Genomic DNA, 19,106 nt, shown 5'->3' with positions numbered 1-19,106 from the left:
AGGAAGTGTTGTCAGGAGGGCCTGCTCTGCTCTAATAATTTTGACTAAATGGCCACAGAACTTCGCAGCCAGGGAGCCTCTGACTTGGAGATGGGTCCCCTGAGGTCCCTTCTTTCATCCAGCGACAGAGGTCTGCGAACAGACGTGGAGCCCCCGTGTCTGGCTTGGTCCTGGGTGGATTCATTTTGGTAGGGGGGGAGGGCTGCGCTCCATCCCGGCTTCCTCCTGCTCTGAGCTGCCATTTCAGCTTCAGCTTTAGCTCAGGCTCGGGGCAGGTGCTGTGCAACCTGTTCTAAGAGTAGGCTTGCTCTGGTTGCGCTCCCTTCTGGCCCCAAGGCCTGCCACCTGCCTGTTCACTACCCACTCAGGTGCCTGCGCTGGCTCTTCCCCTGGAGGTCCACGTGGCTCACACCCTCCCCCGGATGCCACCCCCACCCTTCCACTCCCTGGTTCCGCTCTCTCTGCAGACCTCACCCCGTCTGACACCCTCTTCTTTCTCTTTGTTGCTGTTTCCCCACTGGAAGCAAACTCCACACGGGCAGGAAGTCTGGTTGGTTCTTGCCACATTCTCAGCAACTGACCAGTACCTGTTAGCTCATTTTATCAACAAATCACCAGAGACTTCATTAAAATGAGAAGTTGTTGTTAATGGAATAAGTGACATCAGAGAGGATGTACCTGGCTCTCATGACTTTTATGTGACAGTGAATGGATCCTGGTGGCCAGGGAGGCCTTGGTGGGCGCCCAGAACAGGCTGGCACACAGGGCCTGTCCAAGCACTCGTGGCGACGAGGAGAGCTCTGATCTGGAGGCGGGGTGGCCTTTCTGCCCAGCGTGAGGGGTCAGACTAGTCATGGGGCACCCATTCCAGGCTGCTGGGAGGAGAAAGCCTGCTCTTTTTTAGGCAAAAGAACCTTCTGGAGCTTCCTATCCGCTGTGAAATACTTTTTAATGAACAATCACAGACGGGACAGCCATGTCTTCACATTCAACTAGCAGGGGCCTTTTGCCAGGCCCACTTCTGCCTCCCCCAGCCCACATCTTCTTGTGTCCACTCAGAGCCTAGCCCAGGGCGGTCCTCTTCGGCTCAGCTGCTTGGCTTACAGGCTCTAGTCCTCTGTTTACCTTCCGGGGAGGTTCTGCTCGCTCCTTCAGGGCTCCAGGCACTGGCCTGTCTGTTGTCTCTTTAGTCTCTGTGAGTCCCTGAGTGAGCCTGGATCAGAGCTTGTTGAGGGCATAGGCTCGGGCTGTACTGAGGGCAGCGTCCAGGTCAGCAGTGCTTCCGGTGCCCTGGGCCACCACTCGAGAGCCCCAGGCCTTGCCCCCCATGTGGCTGCACACAGCCAGCGCCCAGGCCTCTGCGGTGAAGGCTGGCGTGGCACTCTGGGGACAGAAACAGAAGGGGCAGTGATGCAGAGCAGCCCTCCCTGCCACCATCCACTCAATGTACCTTTGAGAGTGGAGTCATGGCGATGAGAACCCTCTCCCGAGCCGGACACATGGTGGGGGTAATCAGGCGAGGAGACAGGAGAGGGACAGGCTGGGAATGAGTGGAGGTTGATGAACGGCTGCTACCTGTTCGCAAGAAATGTGCAGCCTGGAGGTGGCGTGGTGGGAATTAAGGAGTCTTTTGGTGCCTTCGCGGGTGGGGTGGGGGAGGGGGTGGGTTAGGGAGAAGGAGGTGGTCCTATCCCCACCCTGGGGTATCTGCAGAGATGGCCTCTACCCAGCTGTGGCTCCCTCGTGTGGGAGGAATAAAAGGTGTGGAATCAGAGAGCTGGACCAGGAGACGGGTGGGGTGGGAGCTGCCCTCCCCCTTTCCTTACCTGGGCTACCTGACAGGCACACAGCACCTGCCCCAGAGGCTGGGGGCTGAGTAGCAGCACAGATGTGCTGGGCGCCTGCTTACACAGCTGCCGGACCACCTTCACCAGCACCTGCACAAGGGAGGGGAGATGGCGACCTCACAGCTCCCCGCACTCCCAGCTTCCTCCCTGCCAGGACTTCCCCCTCCCCAGACCCGAGGGCCGTCCCCAATCGCAACACTTACTGAGAGGGACTCAGCATGAACTGTGTCCACAATCAGGGGCCCCTCCGAGTGCTGCTGTAGCAGCTCCTGGGTTTTCTGTGCAGCCTGTGAGGCAGGAAGGACAGCACGGGGGTCGGGCTGGGAGGCAATCAGCCCCCAGTTCTGAACTGAGCCCCAGTCCAGAAATCCCCTCCCACGGCCCCCTTCCCCCAGCAAAGGTGCCAGGGGTTCTGCCTAGAATGGCCTCCTTCTTTTGGGTCCCCCCTGTGTCCTTCCTCTCCCCCCTCACCTCCTCCCTTTCATCATAGCTCCAGGCCCCTACAAATAGGCCGCTGAAGGTGAAAGGACTAAGGCTGGAGCACAGATGGGTGGGAGGGGGCGGAGGGGGGAGGATCCACAGTCAAAGAGCAATTAGGGCTGAATGGCACCATCAAGTCAGCTTCCTGGAGGGAGAGTCTGAGCCAGACTTGGGAGTTGGGGGAGATACCCAGTTTGGCAGAGAGCGAAGTGGGGAAATGGCCTGATGATGGCACTCAGCTGGCAGGAGAGGGGGGAGCTGCCACCCACCCCCACCCCCCTGCCAGGCTTTGAGGCTTCTCAGCGTGCGTGCTAGAGCATCTCTGACCCTTGCTGGGTGTGCCTGGCATCTGCCCCCCTGGGTGCAGATGGACCTCCTCTTACCTGCACCATTTCCAGTTTCCGGACAGCAGTGTTGGCACGCCGCCGTAGCGCCTTCAGTGTGGCCTGAAGCTCCCGCCGCTGCCACTGGGGCATCACGGCAGTGTCCACGGCCTATGGTCAGAAGCAGTACAACAATGTCTGCCCTCCCTGAGCCACGGTCTCTGAGGCAGGGACCACCAGCAAGGCCAGGGAAGAGACCACACCCACCACATCCCACCCTGCAGACAACCGACAAATATCTGGGCCAGCTGAAGTCTAACAGGAATGCTGGGGAGAGACGGGCAGGGTCCAGGAATGCACAGGGAAGGGAACATGGCCAGGAGAGGGAGGGGACAGCTCCATGCTGGGGGTGGCCCTCACATCAGTGAGTCGTCCCATCTCCTTGGACAGCCGCTGAGCCTCCATCACATCCCAGCTGCCCTGACTCATCCGCACCGCGGCTGCTTCTACCTCCTGGGCCAGGCTCTGGCCCACCTCTCGGGCCTGCAGGGAGGGAACCAGATGGTCAGGACTGCTTGGCTTACCTTCCCTCTCCAAGACAGGCACTCTCAACCCGTTCCTGGGCAGGACCAAGTTAGAAACACTGAACAATCAGGACCCATCAAGGTACCAAATAATCACAACAGGTGCCAGCTACCAGCAGCTGGTAGGGCCGTCCTGGTGCTCAGGTATGAACACTGGTTCTGCTGCTGGGCATCCCCCGGCCTGAGAGCATCTGCTGTGTGCTCTCTGACCCCCATCCACACCCAGAAGCCTCCCAGGCCCTGCTGGCGTGCTGACCTGCTGGGCCTGCTCCCCAGTGATGGCCAGCAGGCGGGTGGTGCCCTTGGCGAGCTGGCGCTCCCCGATGATGACCAGGTCCCCTATAGCCCCTGTGCGTAGCAGGTGTCTGTGGGCAGAGGGAGGGAGGAGGAAGCCGGGGTGACAACGGGAGAGAAAAGAGCAGCCTGAGCTCCAAACCAGGGGCTGGTGGCTCCAAAGACCAGGGAAGGGAGGAGGTCCAGGGCCCCAGGCCAGAGCAGGCAGAGAGGAGTGACTCACGTCCCACAGCACAGCTCCACAGAAGTCTGCAGTGCGGCCTGGGAGGCTGGGTTCAGCGCCTGGGCCACAGGCACACCCACAGACACCACCCGCACAGGGTCTGGGTATACCTGACAGTGAGAGGGCACAGGTCTGTTAAGGGACCTGAGGGGAGGGGAGGGTGGGGGGGCGGGCAGGCAACCTCCACCCCGTGGGCTCCCCCAGCACACCTCATCCAGAGAGCGCAGGCCAGGGACATGGGCAGTGCGTGCCAGGGCCACCTCCTCCATGTACACGGCCTCATCCTGCCCCACGGCCTTCTGCACAGTGCCCTCCACTGCCCGGAGCTGCTCTGGGGTCAATGGGGCCTGGGGGCGTTGGGGGGAAACAGACAGACCAACAGGCAGTCAGCCCCATGCCTGGGAGTGATGCATGAAGCAGCGGTCAGCGTTCACTGAACTACCCCCAGGTTCTAGAACAGGGGTTAGTGCATAACATGTGCTCAATACACATTTGTAGAGATGACAATTCTTTTCTTTAGAAAGCTACCTGGGGGTTGGGCCTATCGGAAGCTGCAGGCCTTTCACTAGGCACTGAAAGTTGATGAAGAGACAGAAAATGGAGGCTCTGGACTCAGGGAGCTTACAACAAGGGTCAGCCAGTGGAAGAGAAATACAGGATGGGGGAGACGCAGGAGCAAGGAGTAATCAGGTGGAACGAGATTTAGTCAGTGAGCACTTCCCAGAGGATTTGAGCCAGAGGTACAAGGAGACAGGATGGCAGTAAAGGGAGAGGGCAACTCAGCCTGAGCAAGAATGGCCTGGGTGACAGCAGGGACAAGGAAGCTGGGTGGCTGGAGGTGAAGGGATGGCTCCACACACTGGCTAGCCTAACCCTCACTGGTGCAGGAGGAGCCTGATGGGAAGCCCCCCGCCCAACGACCTCCAGTGACTGAACGAGAGGCAGCCCAGGCCCCCTTACTGGCCAAACTCCCACACTACCAGACTCCCTCTAAGCCCGTCGCCTCACTTGAAGGCTGCCCCTCTGTGCCCTGCTCACCTGCGTGGCCACGTCGAAGCGCAGCCACTCAGGATTGAGATGGGACCCTCGCTGCTCTGTGCCAGGGCCCAGGGCCTGCCGCAGCGCCCAGTTTAGTAGGTGGACGGCTGTGTGCTTCTCCATGCAGCTCAGACGCCAGGCCTGAAACACTTTTGTCACCCGGGGTCCTGGGTGTAGGTGGGGATGGGGAGAGAAAAGGGGCTGCAGGACATCACGAACAGCAGGGGTGGGGTCCTCACCTCATTCACGTGCAGCTGTACCTGGTCCCCCACCTTTAGGCACTCAGGGGCTGCCACCTCATGCAGGATGAAGCCTCCGCAGACCTGCGCCCGAGCCACTGGGAACAGCACGTCCTGGGGGAGGGCAGGGCCAAGGCACTGAGTGCTTGCAGCCTCTCCCTCCCCTTGGTTCCCTTCTGGCTTAGGTCTGCCTCCTGCAGGAGGCTTTGTGTGTGAGGGGGGGCTGGGGGGGCTCACCTGCAGTCCCACCCGCACCAGGTAGCCTCGGTCGGAAGCCTGACCTCCCTGTTCGGCGTAGAAGTTGGTTTTGTCCAGGAGGAGGCCACAGCGCTGGCCATCCCCCACGGAGGCCACGGCTGTTCCGTCCTCTGTATACAGCTGGAGCACCTGGGCCTCACAGGTGCCGAACTCTGCCAGGGCCAAGAATGGTTATCAGTGCTAGGCAGGGGCTTGGGATGCAGGATGTGGGTCTGTGCCTTCCCTGAAGTCAACAGGCACAGGGCTGGGGGGGCACTTCCAGCTGGGGCCCCCAGAGAACCCCAGTGGCTACCCCGGGGAAGGCACAGGCCTGGTAGCTGGTCTCTGATGTCCTTCCCAATCACGGTCAGGCAAGCCCGTGGCCACCCACCTCAGTCTAGGCTCTCACCATAACCGCCACTGGGTCGCAGGGAGTAGTTGTACTTGGGGCTGTCATCGGTTGGGGGCACCCCTTGGCGCTGTAGCTCCCCCAGCGCGTGGACGTCCAGCCGCAGTCCCTGCTCCTGGACTGGCTCAGCCTGCTGTGCCCGGTGCTGCGGGACAGGCGTGTGTGCACGGAAGGGGTGCACGGAGAGTGCAATGGGACTGGAGTCTCTGGAGAGCCCTGTCCCTGCCACACAGTTGTGTGAAAACTGCACCCCTCTGGAATAAGCCCTCAGGCTGGGCTGGCTGCTAGAGACCCTGGGCTGGCTCGTGAACCACCCTCGTGTGGGGGTCTCAGGACCAGGCCTCCCTCACCCACTGCTGCCCCTGACGCCCCTCTCTAGGACCTTGTGCTGACCTCTCCCCTTCTGCTACTCTGTGTGGCCCACTGAACTAGCGTTCCCCTCCATGGACTGTGGGCGGGGCCTGAGTGAGGGGACAGACCCTACCTCAGACTCCTGTTTCCCTCAATAGCTACAGCTCCTCCCACAAGAACTCAGGGCTGGGGAAGGGGCCAACCTGTCCCAGCAGAGCCCTGTGCGGAAGTGCCCCAGCCTGTACCTGGGCCTCCTCCTGAGCCAGCCGCTCCAGTCCAGCAGAGTCCAGCTGCACCCCTTTCTCCTCCAGCATCAGTTTCACCAGGTCCAGGGGGAGCCCCAGGTTCCCAGACAGTGACAAGGACCAGGCCACTTCGGCTATGAGAAAGGAAGACGAGGGACAGAATGGGTGTTGAGGGAGGAGGGGCAGGATGGAGGGAGGGAGAAGAAGTGAGGGAGTAGTAAGGGCCAGGGCTTTTCTGACCACACAGAAGCCACTGGGTGCCAAGCACAAGTGCCCCCTCCCCACACCGGGCAGGCCCGGGAGAGGGGTCACCTTCAGGCCCCAAAGCCAGAGCTGGGGGTAGCCCAGGTCCTCCCTTGGCATATGGGATTTCAAAGGAGGTGAGAAGCTCATTCTCGGCATGAAGCCAGCCTTGGAAAGCAGAGACCAGAAGCAGGGCCAGCTGGGCAGCACGTAATGGAGGAGAAGCAGGGGGGTGCTGGAGAGAGAGTACGGGGAGAGGGACGTGGGGGAGGAGGCGGGATGTGAGGCCTGGGCCTGGCTCGCCTAAGTGGGTCCCTCACACCTCGGCCAGGTGCCCTGCTCACCAGGGAACACATCGGAAGGCCCCAGGCGCCTCAGGGTCCGCTCGATGACCCGCCGACCCTGCTGCAGGGAGGCCAGGAAGGCCGCCTCATCCGCTGACACCAGGCTGGCTATCTGAATGGGGGCAGGGCAGGGCTGGAGCCGGGTCTCCTGAGGGGGAGCCCCTCCGTCCCCCATCCAAGTCTAGTACCTGGGCTGAGTTCCTCTGCAGTTCCGGATAAGCACCTCCCTGGGGGCGGCAGACAGGGCTGAGGAGGTGTCAAAAGCAACCAGCCCACTCTGCACCTCCACCCTGGGCCTCCCTGGGGACACCTGCCGTGGAGACTCAGAGAGGCTGATGGACGGGGGAGGGATCCAAATGGGGAACCAGTTTCTCTGGGGGGAGGGGCACTGATACGGGCAGAAGGGGGTCCCGAGGTCAAAGGCTCAGCAGCCCGGGCCGGAAGGCCTCCTGTAAGGCCCCCTGCTGTTTGTAAGCCCACTGACAGGACGCTGGGCTGGACATTTAGGGTGGGGAACCCAGGCCGGGGCACTGTATGGGCTCAGCGACAGGCTCCCTGAGACCCCAGGGAGGCCCAGGGAAGTGAGGAAGCTCTGCCCTTACCAGTGTCTCCACCACTACAGGCACCAGGCTGCCCAGGAAGCCAGGTGGTGCCCGCAACAACTCTGTAGAGAACCGCACGGCTCGACGGAGGATCCGACGAAGTACCAGCCTAGAAGGATTCAGAGCCCAGATGAGCGCCCAGCAGCCCCTGGTCAGCAGGGAGCGGAGAGGGGAGGGCAAGGTCCAGAGTGTGTGCTTGCTTCCCCCTCCTCCTGCCATCTCAACCCGACCCACCTCTCCGTCTCCTCCCTCCTCTCCCCTGCAACCCCCAGCAGCCCCTGCCCCTGCTGTAGCCCTTCCAGACTCACGGTGCACCAGACATCCCAGGAGAGACGCCATCGGCGATGCAGACGCTGAGCGTGCGGATGTGGTCAGCCACCACACGGTACGCTGTGTCTGTGTGCCCCTCGTCTGCTGCCCCGACCCGGCCCGAGTAAGGGGGTGCCCCGCAACCCTGGGAAGCAGGAGAGGAGACATGGCTGCCGGCCCTGCCTGCCCTGGCCCAGGAGGGACACTCTCCATCACTCCTGGAGCATCTGCCCTCACCCCTAAAGCTGACCGCATCTGGAATGGCCTGGGCCAGAGAAGCTTCAAAGGTGAAAGAGAGCCAGTCCCTGCCTCCTGGGGCCCACATTCAGCACAGGCAAGGAGCACAGCTGTGATCATTTACCGAATTTCTATTATCAGAACCGGGTGGGTACTTGAATGATACGGTGTCTAATCCCTAAAACTTCCTGTTCTGGAAGGTGTTAAAGTGGAAAGTGGAGAAGAAAAACAAAACAAAACAAAGACTAGACCAAAAAACAGTGGAAAAAAATAAAAACAAACAAAAAAAGAGGAAAGTGAGACTCAGAGAAGCTAAGTTCTACAAGGGCACACAATTCAAGAGCAGATCCGAGACTTGAACCAGGACCGTCCCACCCAGGTGCTCTTCATTCCCCACACCTGCCTCTACAGCCTCTATGGGCGCAGGGAAGGAGTGTGTGAGCTGTGAATACATTAAGCCGTGCCCCAAAGCAGAGTGCTTGACTCATCCAGCTCCAAACCTGTCTCTTCCCCAAGCTTCCCCCTCTCAATAAACAGTCCTGCCATTCACCACATTACTCAAGTCAAAAACTTGGGAGCCAGACTTGACTTTCTTTCCTCTCCCCATCCAATCCATCAGTGGGGCCTTTTGTGTCTACCTCCATGAGACCTCTCAAATCAATCTACTTTTCTCCACTTCCACTGCTACCAACCTAAGCCACACCCTATTATCTTTCCTCAACTATGAAATAGGCTCCCAATTGGCTTCTCAGCTTCTGCTCTGGTCTCCTTCCAGCCTATCCTTCACACGGCAACAGGAGTGGCCTTTTAAAAGTGTCAGTCAGATCGTGCCCCTCCTACCTTGGAGCCCATCTCACCACATTTAGAATAAAAGACTCACTTTGGACTTCAAGGCCCCACAAGATCTGACTCCTGCCTTCCTTTCTGTGGTAGACTGTTTGTAAAATTGGCCACAGTCCTTCCCTTTCCTGTGTGCATGCCACTTTGCAGCGTGACTTTACAGGTGCTTCCTATCAAGGAATAGAATTTATTTCTCCATCCCTTGGATCTGGGCTAGACTTGTGACTTGCTTTGGCCAACAGAATGTGGTGGAAATGACACTGATCTGAGCCCAGGCCTCAAAAGGCCTCATGTGCTTCCACTCTCCTTCTTGGAACCTTGCCAAGCTGTCATGTGAACAGGCCCGAGCTACCCTGCTGGATGACAGATATACAACCCGGTCATCGCCACAGCCCTAAACTGACAGCCAGCCAAGTCCCAGAAGTAGAGCTGCTTAGCAGCTGACCACAGATATATGAGTGAGCTCATACAGGACCAAGAGTGACCCAGCTGAGCCCAGCCTACATTGCTTGTCCACAGTCTCGTACGCTATATAAATGGTTGTTGCTTTCAGTCACAAAATGTTAGGTCGTTTATTATACAGCAAGAGCGAACCCACACACACTCCAACTGTATCCCACGTGATTCTACTTTAGCTGGCTGGCCACTTTTTGTTCCTTTCCTGCACCAGGGCCTTGGTATTTGCTGTTGCCTCTGCCTGGAATGAGTTTCCTGTGGCTGATTCTTCTTTCAGGTTTCAGCTCAGAGATATCTCCTTGGTGAGCCTTCCCCAAACATGTCATCTAAGATTCTTCTCTACCCCTTGTCCCCCGCCAATTACTATCACCCAGGTTTACTGCCTATTCACAATCTGTAAACTGCTATCTTGTTCTTTAATACATTTATTTATTACCTATTTCTTAGGCTAGAATGTAATCTCCATGATCTCTTTTCTCTTTACTGCTGTATCTCCTGAACCAAGCACAAAGATTTAACACAAAGTAGGCACTCAACACATATTTTTTGAACAAATGAAGGAAGGAAGGAGTTAGGAGGAACATCAGGTAGTAAATATGAATCGGAGCCTCACATCTGACACCTTTGTATCCTTGGCTGGTCACTGTCCCCACAGGCAAGAAAATATTCTGAGTTCTCAACAAAGATGGAAAGCAATGGCAGTGAGCACTGGTGAGAGCAGGTCAGAGGGGCTTCTGGAAGGGAAGAGGTGGGCTCACCTGGTGTATGGCATTGAGCAGTGGGGAAAAGAGGTCGGTGTCGTAGGTGGAGCGTCTGCCTTGCAACACGGCCAGCAGCCTTTCCAGGCCCATTCCCGTGTCCACGTGCCGCTGGGGCAGGGGCTGAAGGCTTCCATCTGCCTCTCTGGCCAGGAAGGGTATGCAAGGTGAGGCCCCCCACAGGATTACAGGTATGAGGCAGACGCTCAAGTGGCAGAAAGGGATGGGGGAGGGTCCTGGGGGGCTGGGAGGAACCAGAGGGCAGTATCATCCCCCCACCCCCACCCCCAAAAGCAGATGACAATGGCCTTGGGTCCTGTCCTTTCTCATAAAGAGTGATCTCCACCTTCACCCTCTGCTTGGGCCCTTGGCTGGACCCAGGCCTCCCCTTTCTGGGACACAATTTGCTTTAGAAAGAGACATGTCAAGGCTGGTAGAAAATCTTAAGAGGTCATCAAGTCCAACTCCATCATATAAGAGAGCAGAGTCTGGAGAGCAGCAGTGACTAGCTTCAGCTGTTATGGGCAGAGACGAGGATCTGAAAAGTGTTTAGAAATACGCCTGGCACATTGTAAATGCCGTTTAAGTGTTTGTTTTTATAAAAAATGGATGAAAGTTCCTGACTGCCGACTTTTTCACTTCCAGTCAGGGAATTCCCTCCTGCTCTCGCACCCCATTACCTGTTGTGCTGCATGAAGACCAGATTCCAAAGCTCCACCAGCTGGGGGGCTCCCACCCCACCAGCCAGGTCATAGTGGATCTCAGTACAGGGCCCACAAGGGCCAGTATCCCCCATCTCCCAGAAGTTCTCCTGTGGTCCAAAGGAGAGCATGCGGCTGGCAGGCACCCTGGGAAGGAAGCCAGACGGGTGGTGGGGAGACAAAGGCAGAACCTGGGACCCCCTCTGCCAGGAGAACCCTTCCATTAAGCTCAGCAGGAGGAGGAACAGGGCTGACCCTACACCATCCCGGGATATGCCTAGACTCTCTGGTAGTCTCTATTTTCCAGTCCTCTTGTGCTCCAGGAGTGGACATAAGTGGGGGTGGACTCACCCTAACTTGAGCCAGATGTCCCTGCTCTCCAGGTCTGGGCCCAGCCCAGCCTTGGGGTCACCACCAAAGTAGGAGACCCAGAGCCTGTCCTCAGGGATCCCATAGACCTGAGTCAGCAGTTCCCAGGCCATGCTGCAAGCCTCCTCCTGCAGTGCAAACCCATTGGGAAGAGGAAAATGAGTGAGAAGAAGGCCCCACTGAAGTTCCAATCAAGCCACGTGAGTACAGCCCTCAGCTTAAGACAAAACCATTTCCACTGCCCACGTTGTTTCCAGAACAAGCCATGACTATTTCTCATTCTGAGTTTTTCCTGCATAGAAAGCTTCCTCCCTCTTCTGAATCCTACATTCTTTCAAGTCCCACCTTCTCCATGAAATCCTCTATCCACCCTAGCCTGGGATGATTTTCAACTCCTGCACTTTAGTATTGCTGTCTCACCATTTATTCATACAATAATTACTGACCAGCCATTAGGCAGGAGGCATAGTCCTGGCCCTCAAGGAGTTTACAACCCAATCAGGGAAACGAGACACATTCCTATTATAAGTGTTCATCTAGCACTTTGCCTCTGTGTCTGGTCTGAAGCCCTCCCTAAGCAGACTCTAAGAGTGGAGACAGGACTAACCTTGACCCCTTTCTTGGCTGACCACTGACCCTTTCCTAACTCCAGGGCTTCCTGGAGACTCACCTTAAAATATACCCCCCGAAAGGCCCAATTGCCAAGCATCTCAAAGAAGGTATGATGGGAAAGGTCTCGGCCCACATCCTCCAGGTCGCTGTGGCGTCCTCCAGCCCTCACACATTTCTGGCTGTTGGCCACACGTCGGAAGCCTGCCATCTCGCTTCGTGGATCCACAGTGCCCAGGAAGATTGGCTTGAACTGGAAACAGATGAAGGGCGAGAGAGATAGCCCAGACCCTCAGCAGAAGGGAAACGTGGAGGGCGTGGAGAGAGATGGTAGTTCAGAGTGAAGGCTCACCGTGCCCCTGAGAGGCCAGGGGGGCACATTGGGAGCGTGGGGGCACCCATCTCTGGTGTGTCTGGGCAGACAAGGGGTAAATAAATCATGAAACAGAGACTCTGCTAGTAAAATAAGCAAGGTAAAAGAAGGAGGAATGTGTTGGTGGCTGGAAATAGAGCAAGTCTAGAGAGGGTTAGTGGTGCTCAAAGTCAAAAGCTTAGAGAACCCAGTCTAGCACATAGCATGTGCTCAACATCTATTTTAATGAATGACTTATCTTTATTTAAAGAACTAATAAATGAAGCCAGACTTCCCCCACGGGACTCCACACCCGCCATTCCTGGACCTAAAACTCAACCTCAACTCAGAAGTTGCCCGGTGGAGCCCTCTCCAAGCCCTAATTTGCGCCCCAATCTCGAAGCCTAACCACACACAGCCCTCTTTCCCCCGAAAGCTAGGAGCTCCGCCCTTCGCTTCTTTTGTCCAATCCCGCAACGCCTTTCTCTTAGGAACAAGTCACAAACTCCGCCCGGATCAGCGTGGCTCAGTCCCTACCTGGTTCATGCCCGCGTTGACGAAAAGCAAGCTGGGGTCGCCGCGGGGCCTCACGGAAGCGGACGGCACCAGTCGGTGGCCATGGCGGTCCCGAAAGAAGCTCAGGAAGGCGTCCCGCACGGCCGCGGCCTGCGTTGGAGGGGCCTCGGATGAGAGCGCCCGACGGCTGGGGCCCCGCCATTGCGGCGTCCTTCGAATGGCCCGCCGAAGTCGCCCAGCTGCAACCGACGCCGCCATCTTAACTCGGGGCAATGACTTCACGGGGTCAAAGGGCAGTGCGGGATAGAAGGTAACTTGAGAAGGAGACCAGGCGTTTCCTACAGCGACCCCTGGCTACAGAAAGAGTCAAAGCAGCTTCTGCCTCCGGGTGGAGGTGATTGGGAAGGAGGCGCCTGCCAGAGTCCATCTAACACAAGCGGCCTGGAACACAGTAGGCCCTTAATTCATTTGGCATTCAACAAATATTCATTGAGAGGTAACTGTGTGCCAGGCATTATTTTAGGCGCTTAAGGTACATTAGTAACAAAACTGACAGGGAATTCCCTGATAGTCCAGTGGTTAGGATTCTGGAGCTTTCACTGCTGGGGCGGGGTTGGATCCCTGGTGGGGAAACTAAGATCCCGCAAGCCACAAGGCACAGACCAAAAAAAAAAAAATATATATATATATATTATAGCAACGATAATTATGTTTAATTTTTTCATTTCCATGTTACTTTTATTTTTCTTTATTTTTTATTGAAGTATAGTTGATTTACAGTGTTGTGTTAATTACTGCTGTACAGCAAAGTGACTCAGTTATACATATATACATTCTTTTTCATATTCTTTTCCATTATGGTTTATCACAGGATACTGAATATAGTTCCCTGTGCTATACAGTAGGACCTTGTTGTTTATACAGTTATGTTTATTAATTTTGCAAGGTTACAAATACAGTTGCAGTGAAAAGGTGTGGATTCAACTCTGTGTGGTGTATGTATACGTGTGTGTGTGTGTGTGTGTGTGTGTGTGTGTGTGTTTCCAGGCTGAGGGAAGAAGGCAGAGATGGCCAAGGGAGGTGATATCAGCATTCATTCAAGAGTCATTCAACTAATATTTATTGATAACTACTATGTGTCAGACAGTGTGCTGTGTACTTCCTGGTTATTTTTGCCCTTGGCATTGGAAATGGCCATTTTGTTCTTACGGAGTGAAGCAGGCCCTTTGGAGCAGGAGTTTAGCGAAGACAGAAGCCAAGCAGCATCTGTTCCATTATTAATTGCTTAATAACATTTGGTCTTTTAATGTGCCTGGGGATTAGAGAGACTCCAGGCCATCAGGGCAGGTCAAAGCTGTTGGATGACTGCTGAAGAGATTTCTCTCTCTCTCTCTCTCTCTCTCTCTCTCTCTCTCTCTCTCTCTCTCACTCACTCTCTCCCTCCCTCCCGCTGCCCTAGGGTTTTGTGTGTTTTGCTTTAGGGTAAGAGAGACACCTTTTCCACCTCCTTTTCTGTCCTACTCTCCATGGTAACAGCTGTGACCATGAGGCCAACACAAGCATTTGTGGGTGGAGCCAGATTCTTCACGGGCTTCTCTTGATACCCTCTGCTCTTGGTGTGGGAAATTAAGCAGGTAGAGAAGAGAATTTGATAAAGTTAAAGCCCAATAGGGGCAGCAGAGCTGAGGTCAGTGTGATCACCTCTAAGGCTTCAGCCATCCAGCTGAGCTCTTTTGGCCACCATTCTTTGTGAGTTATGTTTTTCAGGGACTTTGAAGACAGTTTCCTTGGGAAATGTGTACTCTTTTTTTGGACTTGAGTTTCTATAGTGATAATGAATTCTCGACTTTGTATTCTGACAGAACCCATGGCATCTATCCTGTGATCCTCTGTTTCTTCCCTTGCCCACGTAGATTAAAGGTGTTGTTTTGAAAGTGTTTTGCCTGTTGGTTTTTCCAGTATTTTTGGAACAGGAACCTAAAGCCAGATGGGGATTTCTGTGAGATTCATGATCTCGAGACAAGACTGTGGAATTCTTCCCCAAATTGAGATGGGAGCGTTTTGCTAGAGAAATCTAGTAAGGTCCTCTACCCAGTACTGACGTCACCTTTTTTTCTCCTTCAGATTTTGCCCAGAAAGTCTTTGCATTATAGTAGGAACTCCATGTTTTTAGACTATTGTGGATCTAGAGTGGAGCCATGGATTTTTTTTTTTCCAAACAGCTTTAATGAAATATGATTCACATACCATACAATTCACCCACTTAAAGTGCACAATTCAAATGGCTTTTAGTACATTCACAGAGTTGTTATCTAACTTTTAGAATATTGAGATCATTTTCATCACCTCCAAAAGAAACCCCATACCCTTTAGCTATTAACCCCCAATTCCTGCATCCCTCCCAGCCCTAGGCAATCACTAATTACTTTCTATCTCTAAAGATTTACCTATTCTGAACATTTCATATAAATTGAATCATACAATATATGGTCCTATGTGACTGGCTCCTTTCACTTAGCATAATGTTTTCAAGGCTTATCCATGTTGTAGTTTGTATCATGGATTTTTAGAAATGGGTATTTTGGGTTGTTTTCTGTTTGAAGAACGTTTCCCCCCCCCCATCTTGTTATTTTGTCCTTGCCACTAAAAATGATTTTTTTTTTTTTGGAATGTGGTGTCCTCTGGTGAGTCAGTCTCTTCTTTTTGATATTCCCCAGTGAAGCAAAGTGGTTCTTCTAGGATTGGGATGTGCTTATTCTGATTTGCCACTGTCATCTGATGAGGAAGTTAAATTTAAGTTCTGCAGTTTCCCAAGATAGATGAATATGGAGACAACTCACCAGAGTGGGAAGTTACTGACCTCAGAACTTCTCTTAGGAGTTCTCGTATGTCTTAATAATAATAGAAATTTCGTTTGGGGGTTTAAAATGGAAATGGGGTCTGTCTCCTGGGAGCTGCTGTACAGCAAGGTTTGGGTACTGCCTTCCCTGGGGCTGGAATTGCCCTTATGTTGTTGTCTGACTTACTTATGTTGGCAAGCCCAAGGAGCCCATTCTTTGAGCCTTCTCTTTCCACATTATTCATAAGAAGTAATGCCTTTACACTGGGAATGGAAATTGGCCTTCCTGATTTCCCCATTGACTTTGAGAGCAGGAACCTGAGGTCAGTGATGCATTCCGTCCTGGACGGATGGTCAGAGGAGACACGAGGGGATTTTCACCCTTGCTAAGCATAAGGAACTCGGCTGTGGGAACTTCTGCTTGTAAATCATAAAGGCTGTTTTTTAGGGTCTAGGTTAAAAGTTCAACCTACAAGAAGTGTTCCTATTTTTATGTATTATTAATTTTTTTTTTTGCGGTATGCGGGCCTCTCACTGTTGTGGCCTCTCCCGTTGCGGAGCACAGGCTCCGGACACACAGGCTCAGCGGCCATGGCTCACGGCCCCAGCTGCTCTGCAGCATGTGGGATCTTCCCGAACAGGGCCACAAACCCGCGTCTCCTGCATCGGCAGGCAGACTCTCAACCACTGTGCCACCAGGGAAACCCCTATTATTAATTTTTTAATAAATTTATTTTTGGCTACTTTGGGTCTTCATTGCTGTGTGTGGGCTTCTCCCTAGTTGTGGGGAGCGGGGGGTACTCTTTGTTGTGGTGCACGGGCTCTAGGCGCGCAGGTTTCGGTAGTTGTGGCACACGGGCTCAGTAGTTGTGGCACACGGGCTTAGTTGCCCCACGGCGTGTGGGATCTTCTCAGACCAGGGATCGGCTTCAGGGATGTCCCCTGAATTGGCAGGCAGGTTCTTAACCACTGTGCCACCAGGGAAGCCCCCCGATGTATTTATTTATGACTTTGCCTTAAATAAAGCAACGCTTTATTGTGAAAGCAACGCTTGTCAAACGTTAATATGCATAGGAATCTCCCGGGATCTTGTTAAAAATGCAGACACTGATTCAGTAGGTCTGGGGTGAGGTTGAAATTCTGTATTTCTACCAGGCTCCATGGTGGTGCTGTTGCTGCCTCTCCTCTACCAGGCCAAGGGTGTGGTAGAGGACTTGTGGGAAGAGTGTGGACACAGACTTTGGCTTGGGACCAGGCCCTTGGGCTTGGGTGCTCCAGTGATCTCCTCCTTCTCCCGGAGAGGGTGGGTGGAGCCGGGAGCTCCTTGGGCGCATGCGTGCTCGCTCCCCTCCTCCCCACCCGGAGTCTAGGGAGGGTGGAGGTTGCGTCGGCCTGTTGCTAAGAGACGCGAAGGTGGTAAGCACCAGCGGCGGGGGAGGGTAGCGGCGCCCGGCGCTCTCGGGAACCCAGCTAGAGCTGGGAGAGCAGATGGCGGGGTGGAAGGGTCGGAGCCTCCTGGGATCGGAAATTCAAGGATTAGTGGACCTTCGAGGGTCGCAATGCTCGGGTTTGTCCTTATGCATTTTTAAATGGTTACATTTAAATGGTTATATAAGGACCTACATAATATCCTTGATTTTGCTTCTTGGCCTGCAAAATCTAAAATACTGTCTGGCCCTTTGAAAAAAGTTTGCCAACCCCAGACATTTCTTACCCCAGACTTGGAATCAGCCATTTCCAAAAATCCTGGTTACTTTTAGTGGCAAACCATAGTTCAGAACTACAAACTGGGTGCTGGGGATGCTCATTGCTACTGGTTTAATCATTGTTTCTAGGTTTTTATAGAGGACACAGACAGGGATGTTCCATTAGAGGGTTTTAAGTAAGGGAGCAACATGATCTGATTTACGCTTTTGAAAGATCTTTCCCCTGGGAGAGAATGAACTATGGGGACAAGAGGGGAAGCAGGAACGCATATTAGGATGTTGTTTTCCAAGAAAGAAGTGATAGGACTGCAGCAGTGGAGACAAGAAGTGGTTGGATTCAGGCTATATGTGGAGATAGAGCTACCATATATATATATATATATACATACATACACACATATATGCATATATATATGTATGTAGCTGATGGATAGGATGCAGGGAAAGAGAAAAGACCAATTTCTAAGTTCTGACCTGAAACTAGGTAGGTGGTGTTTCCATTCACTGACCTCAGAAAGCCTGGGAAAGCAGGTCCATGGAAGGGAAATCTAGAGTTTGTTTTGGACACATTAAGTTTAGACATCCAAGTGGAGATGTCACTCAATGTTGGATATAAAAGTCAGGCGTGCAGAAGCAAGATCAGGGTTATAGCTATAGATTTGGGAGTCACTGGTACATTGGTGGTCCTGGATGAGAGCACCTAGTGGAAGAGCAGGATGGAGGAGAAGAGAGGAGAGTCATGTCCTGGCCTGTATTCTGGGGAGCTGGAAGAGGAGACCCCTGCAGGGAAGCCTGAGAAAGCCATGGGGGTCAGGAGGAAAACTGGAAGAGAAGATGATGTTCAGGTAGAAGGGAGTAGCTGTATCAAGTGCTGCTGAGGGCTGAACAAGATAAGAGCAGAGACCTAATGAATGGATTGGGCAAAGTGGGAGAAGTTTCAGTGAGATGGTTGGATGGAAAGCCCAACTGGAGTGAGAAGCGGGGGTGAGAAGGTGGAGACAGGAAATAGAAACAACTTTGGAGGGATTTTGCAGAAAAAGAGAAGCAGAAAAAAGAAAAGTAGAGTCTGGAAGAGGCTATGGGCTCTAGGGAGCATGTTTATTTTTTTAGGCTGTGCCGGGTCTTAGTTGCAGCATGCAAGCTTCTTAGTTGCGGCATGAGGACTTCTTAGTTGCGGCATGCGGGCTCTTAGCTGTGAACTCTTAGTTGCAGCATGCATGTGAGATCTAGTTTCCCAACGAGGGAACGAACCCGGGCCCCCTGCATTGGCAGCACAGAGTCTTACCCACTGGACCACCAGGGAAGTCCCCAGCATATTTATTTTTAAGAACTGCAACATTAAGTCTTGTTTGTATGCAGATGGGTATGTTCCAGTATGGAGAAGAAACTGACAAAGCAAGAGAATGAGAGGATCATTTCAGTAGCCAAGTTTTTAAGTACTTGAAGGGATTGAAAAATTCAGTACAAAGTGGAGGGATAGTCTGCAGCCACAAGCAAGGACACTCCTTCCATTACAATAAGAGGAGGAGATCTGGATACAAATGCAATAGGTCAGTGGATCTAGGGCTGGGAAGGCAAGGGAGGACTCACCTTCAAGCATCTGTTTCCTTAATGAATATGCAGTGAGGTGAAGAGGTGAAATTGCTGTCTTGAAAGAGAGAAGATTTACTAGGGAAGTGCGGTAGGATTACCTGGTAGCATTGGCTGCTCATTTAAGATTTGAGGTTTCGATTTACACTGAGACTGATCAGCACAATGGGATTTTCTCCATCCATGCTTAGCTGCTCAGGTGCAGGCACAGAGCAGATGGATTATTGGGTGTAATTAGGGCTGCAGTTCTGCCATCTGAGTGTGATGGAGGGAGGGGGGCAGGCATGAGTAAGGGTGTTTGCAGGGAAATGTTTGAAGTCCTGAATCTTGGCCCGTATTTGAGTGCTAAACACTATCCATACAGG

General features: G+C 53.6%; 1 protein-coding gene across 1 annotated transcript; it reads right to left on the bottom strand.

Annotated features, from left to right (window-relative positions):
- Positions 1-683: 683 nt before the first annotated feature.
- Positions 684-12,903, bottom strand: AARS2 (alanyl-tRNA synthetase 2, mitochondrial). The gene is made up of 22 exons (XM_029243953.1): positions 12,628-12,903; positions 11,800-11,991; positions 11,112-11,257; positions 10,740-10,907; positions 10,060-10,204; positions 7,768-7,913; positions 7,460-7,568; positions 7,046-7,084; positions 6,858-6,969; positions 6,271-6,404; positions 5,675-5,819; positions 5,266-5,438; positions 5,029-5,142; positions 4,790-4,930; positions 3,961-4,098; positions 3,752-3,861; positions 3,491-3,599; positions 3,071-3,193; positions 2,711-2,821; positions 2,051-2,134; positions 1,827-1,937; positions 684-1,383 (listed from the first exon to the last, which is right to left on the bottom strand). The coding sequence occupies exons 1-22, from the start codon at positions 12,862-12,864 to the stop codon at positions 1,219-1,221; spliced, it is 2,952 nt and encodes a 983-aa protein (XP_029099786.1). The 5' UTR covers positions 12,865-12,903; the 3' UTR covers positions 684-1,218.
- Between the last annotated feature and the right edge of the window lie 6,203 nt (positions 12,904-19,106).

Source organism: Monodon monoceros, unplaced genomic scaffold, assembly GCF_005190385.1.
Source record: "Monodon monoceros isolate NGI ecotype Baffin Bay Population unplaced genomic scaffold, NGI_Narwhal_1 Super_Scaffold_3, whole genome shotgun sequence".
NCBI lineage: Eukaryota > Metazoa > Chordata > Mammalia > Artiodactyla > Monodontidae > Monodon > Monodon monoceros.
The sequence above is the reverse complement of the archived record's forward strand: the minus strand, read 5'-3'. Positions and strand labels throughout refer to the sequence as shown.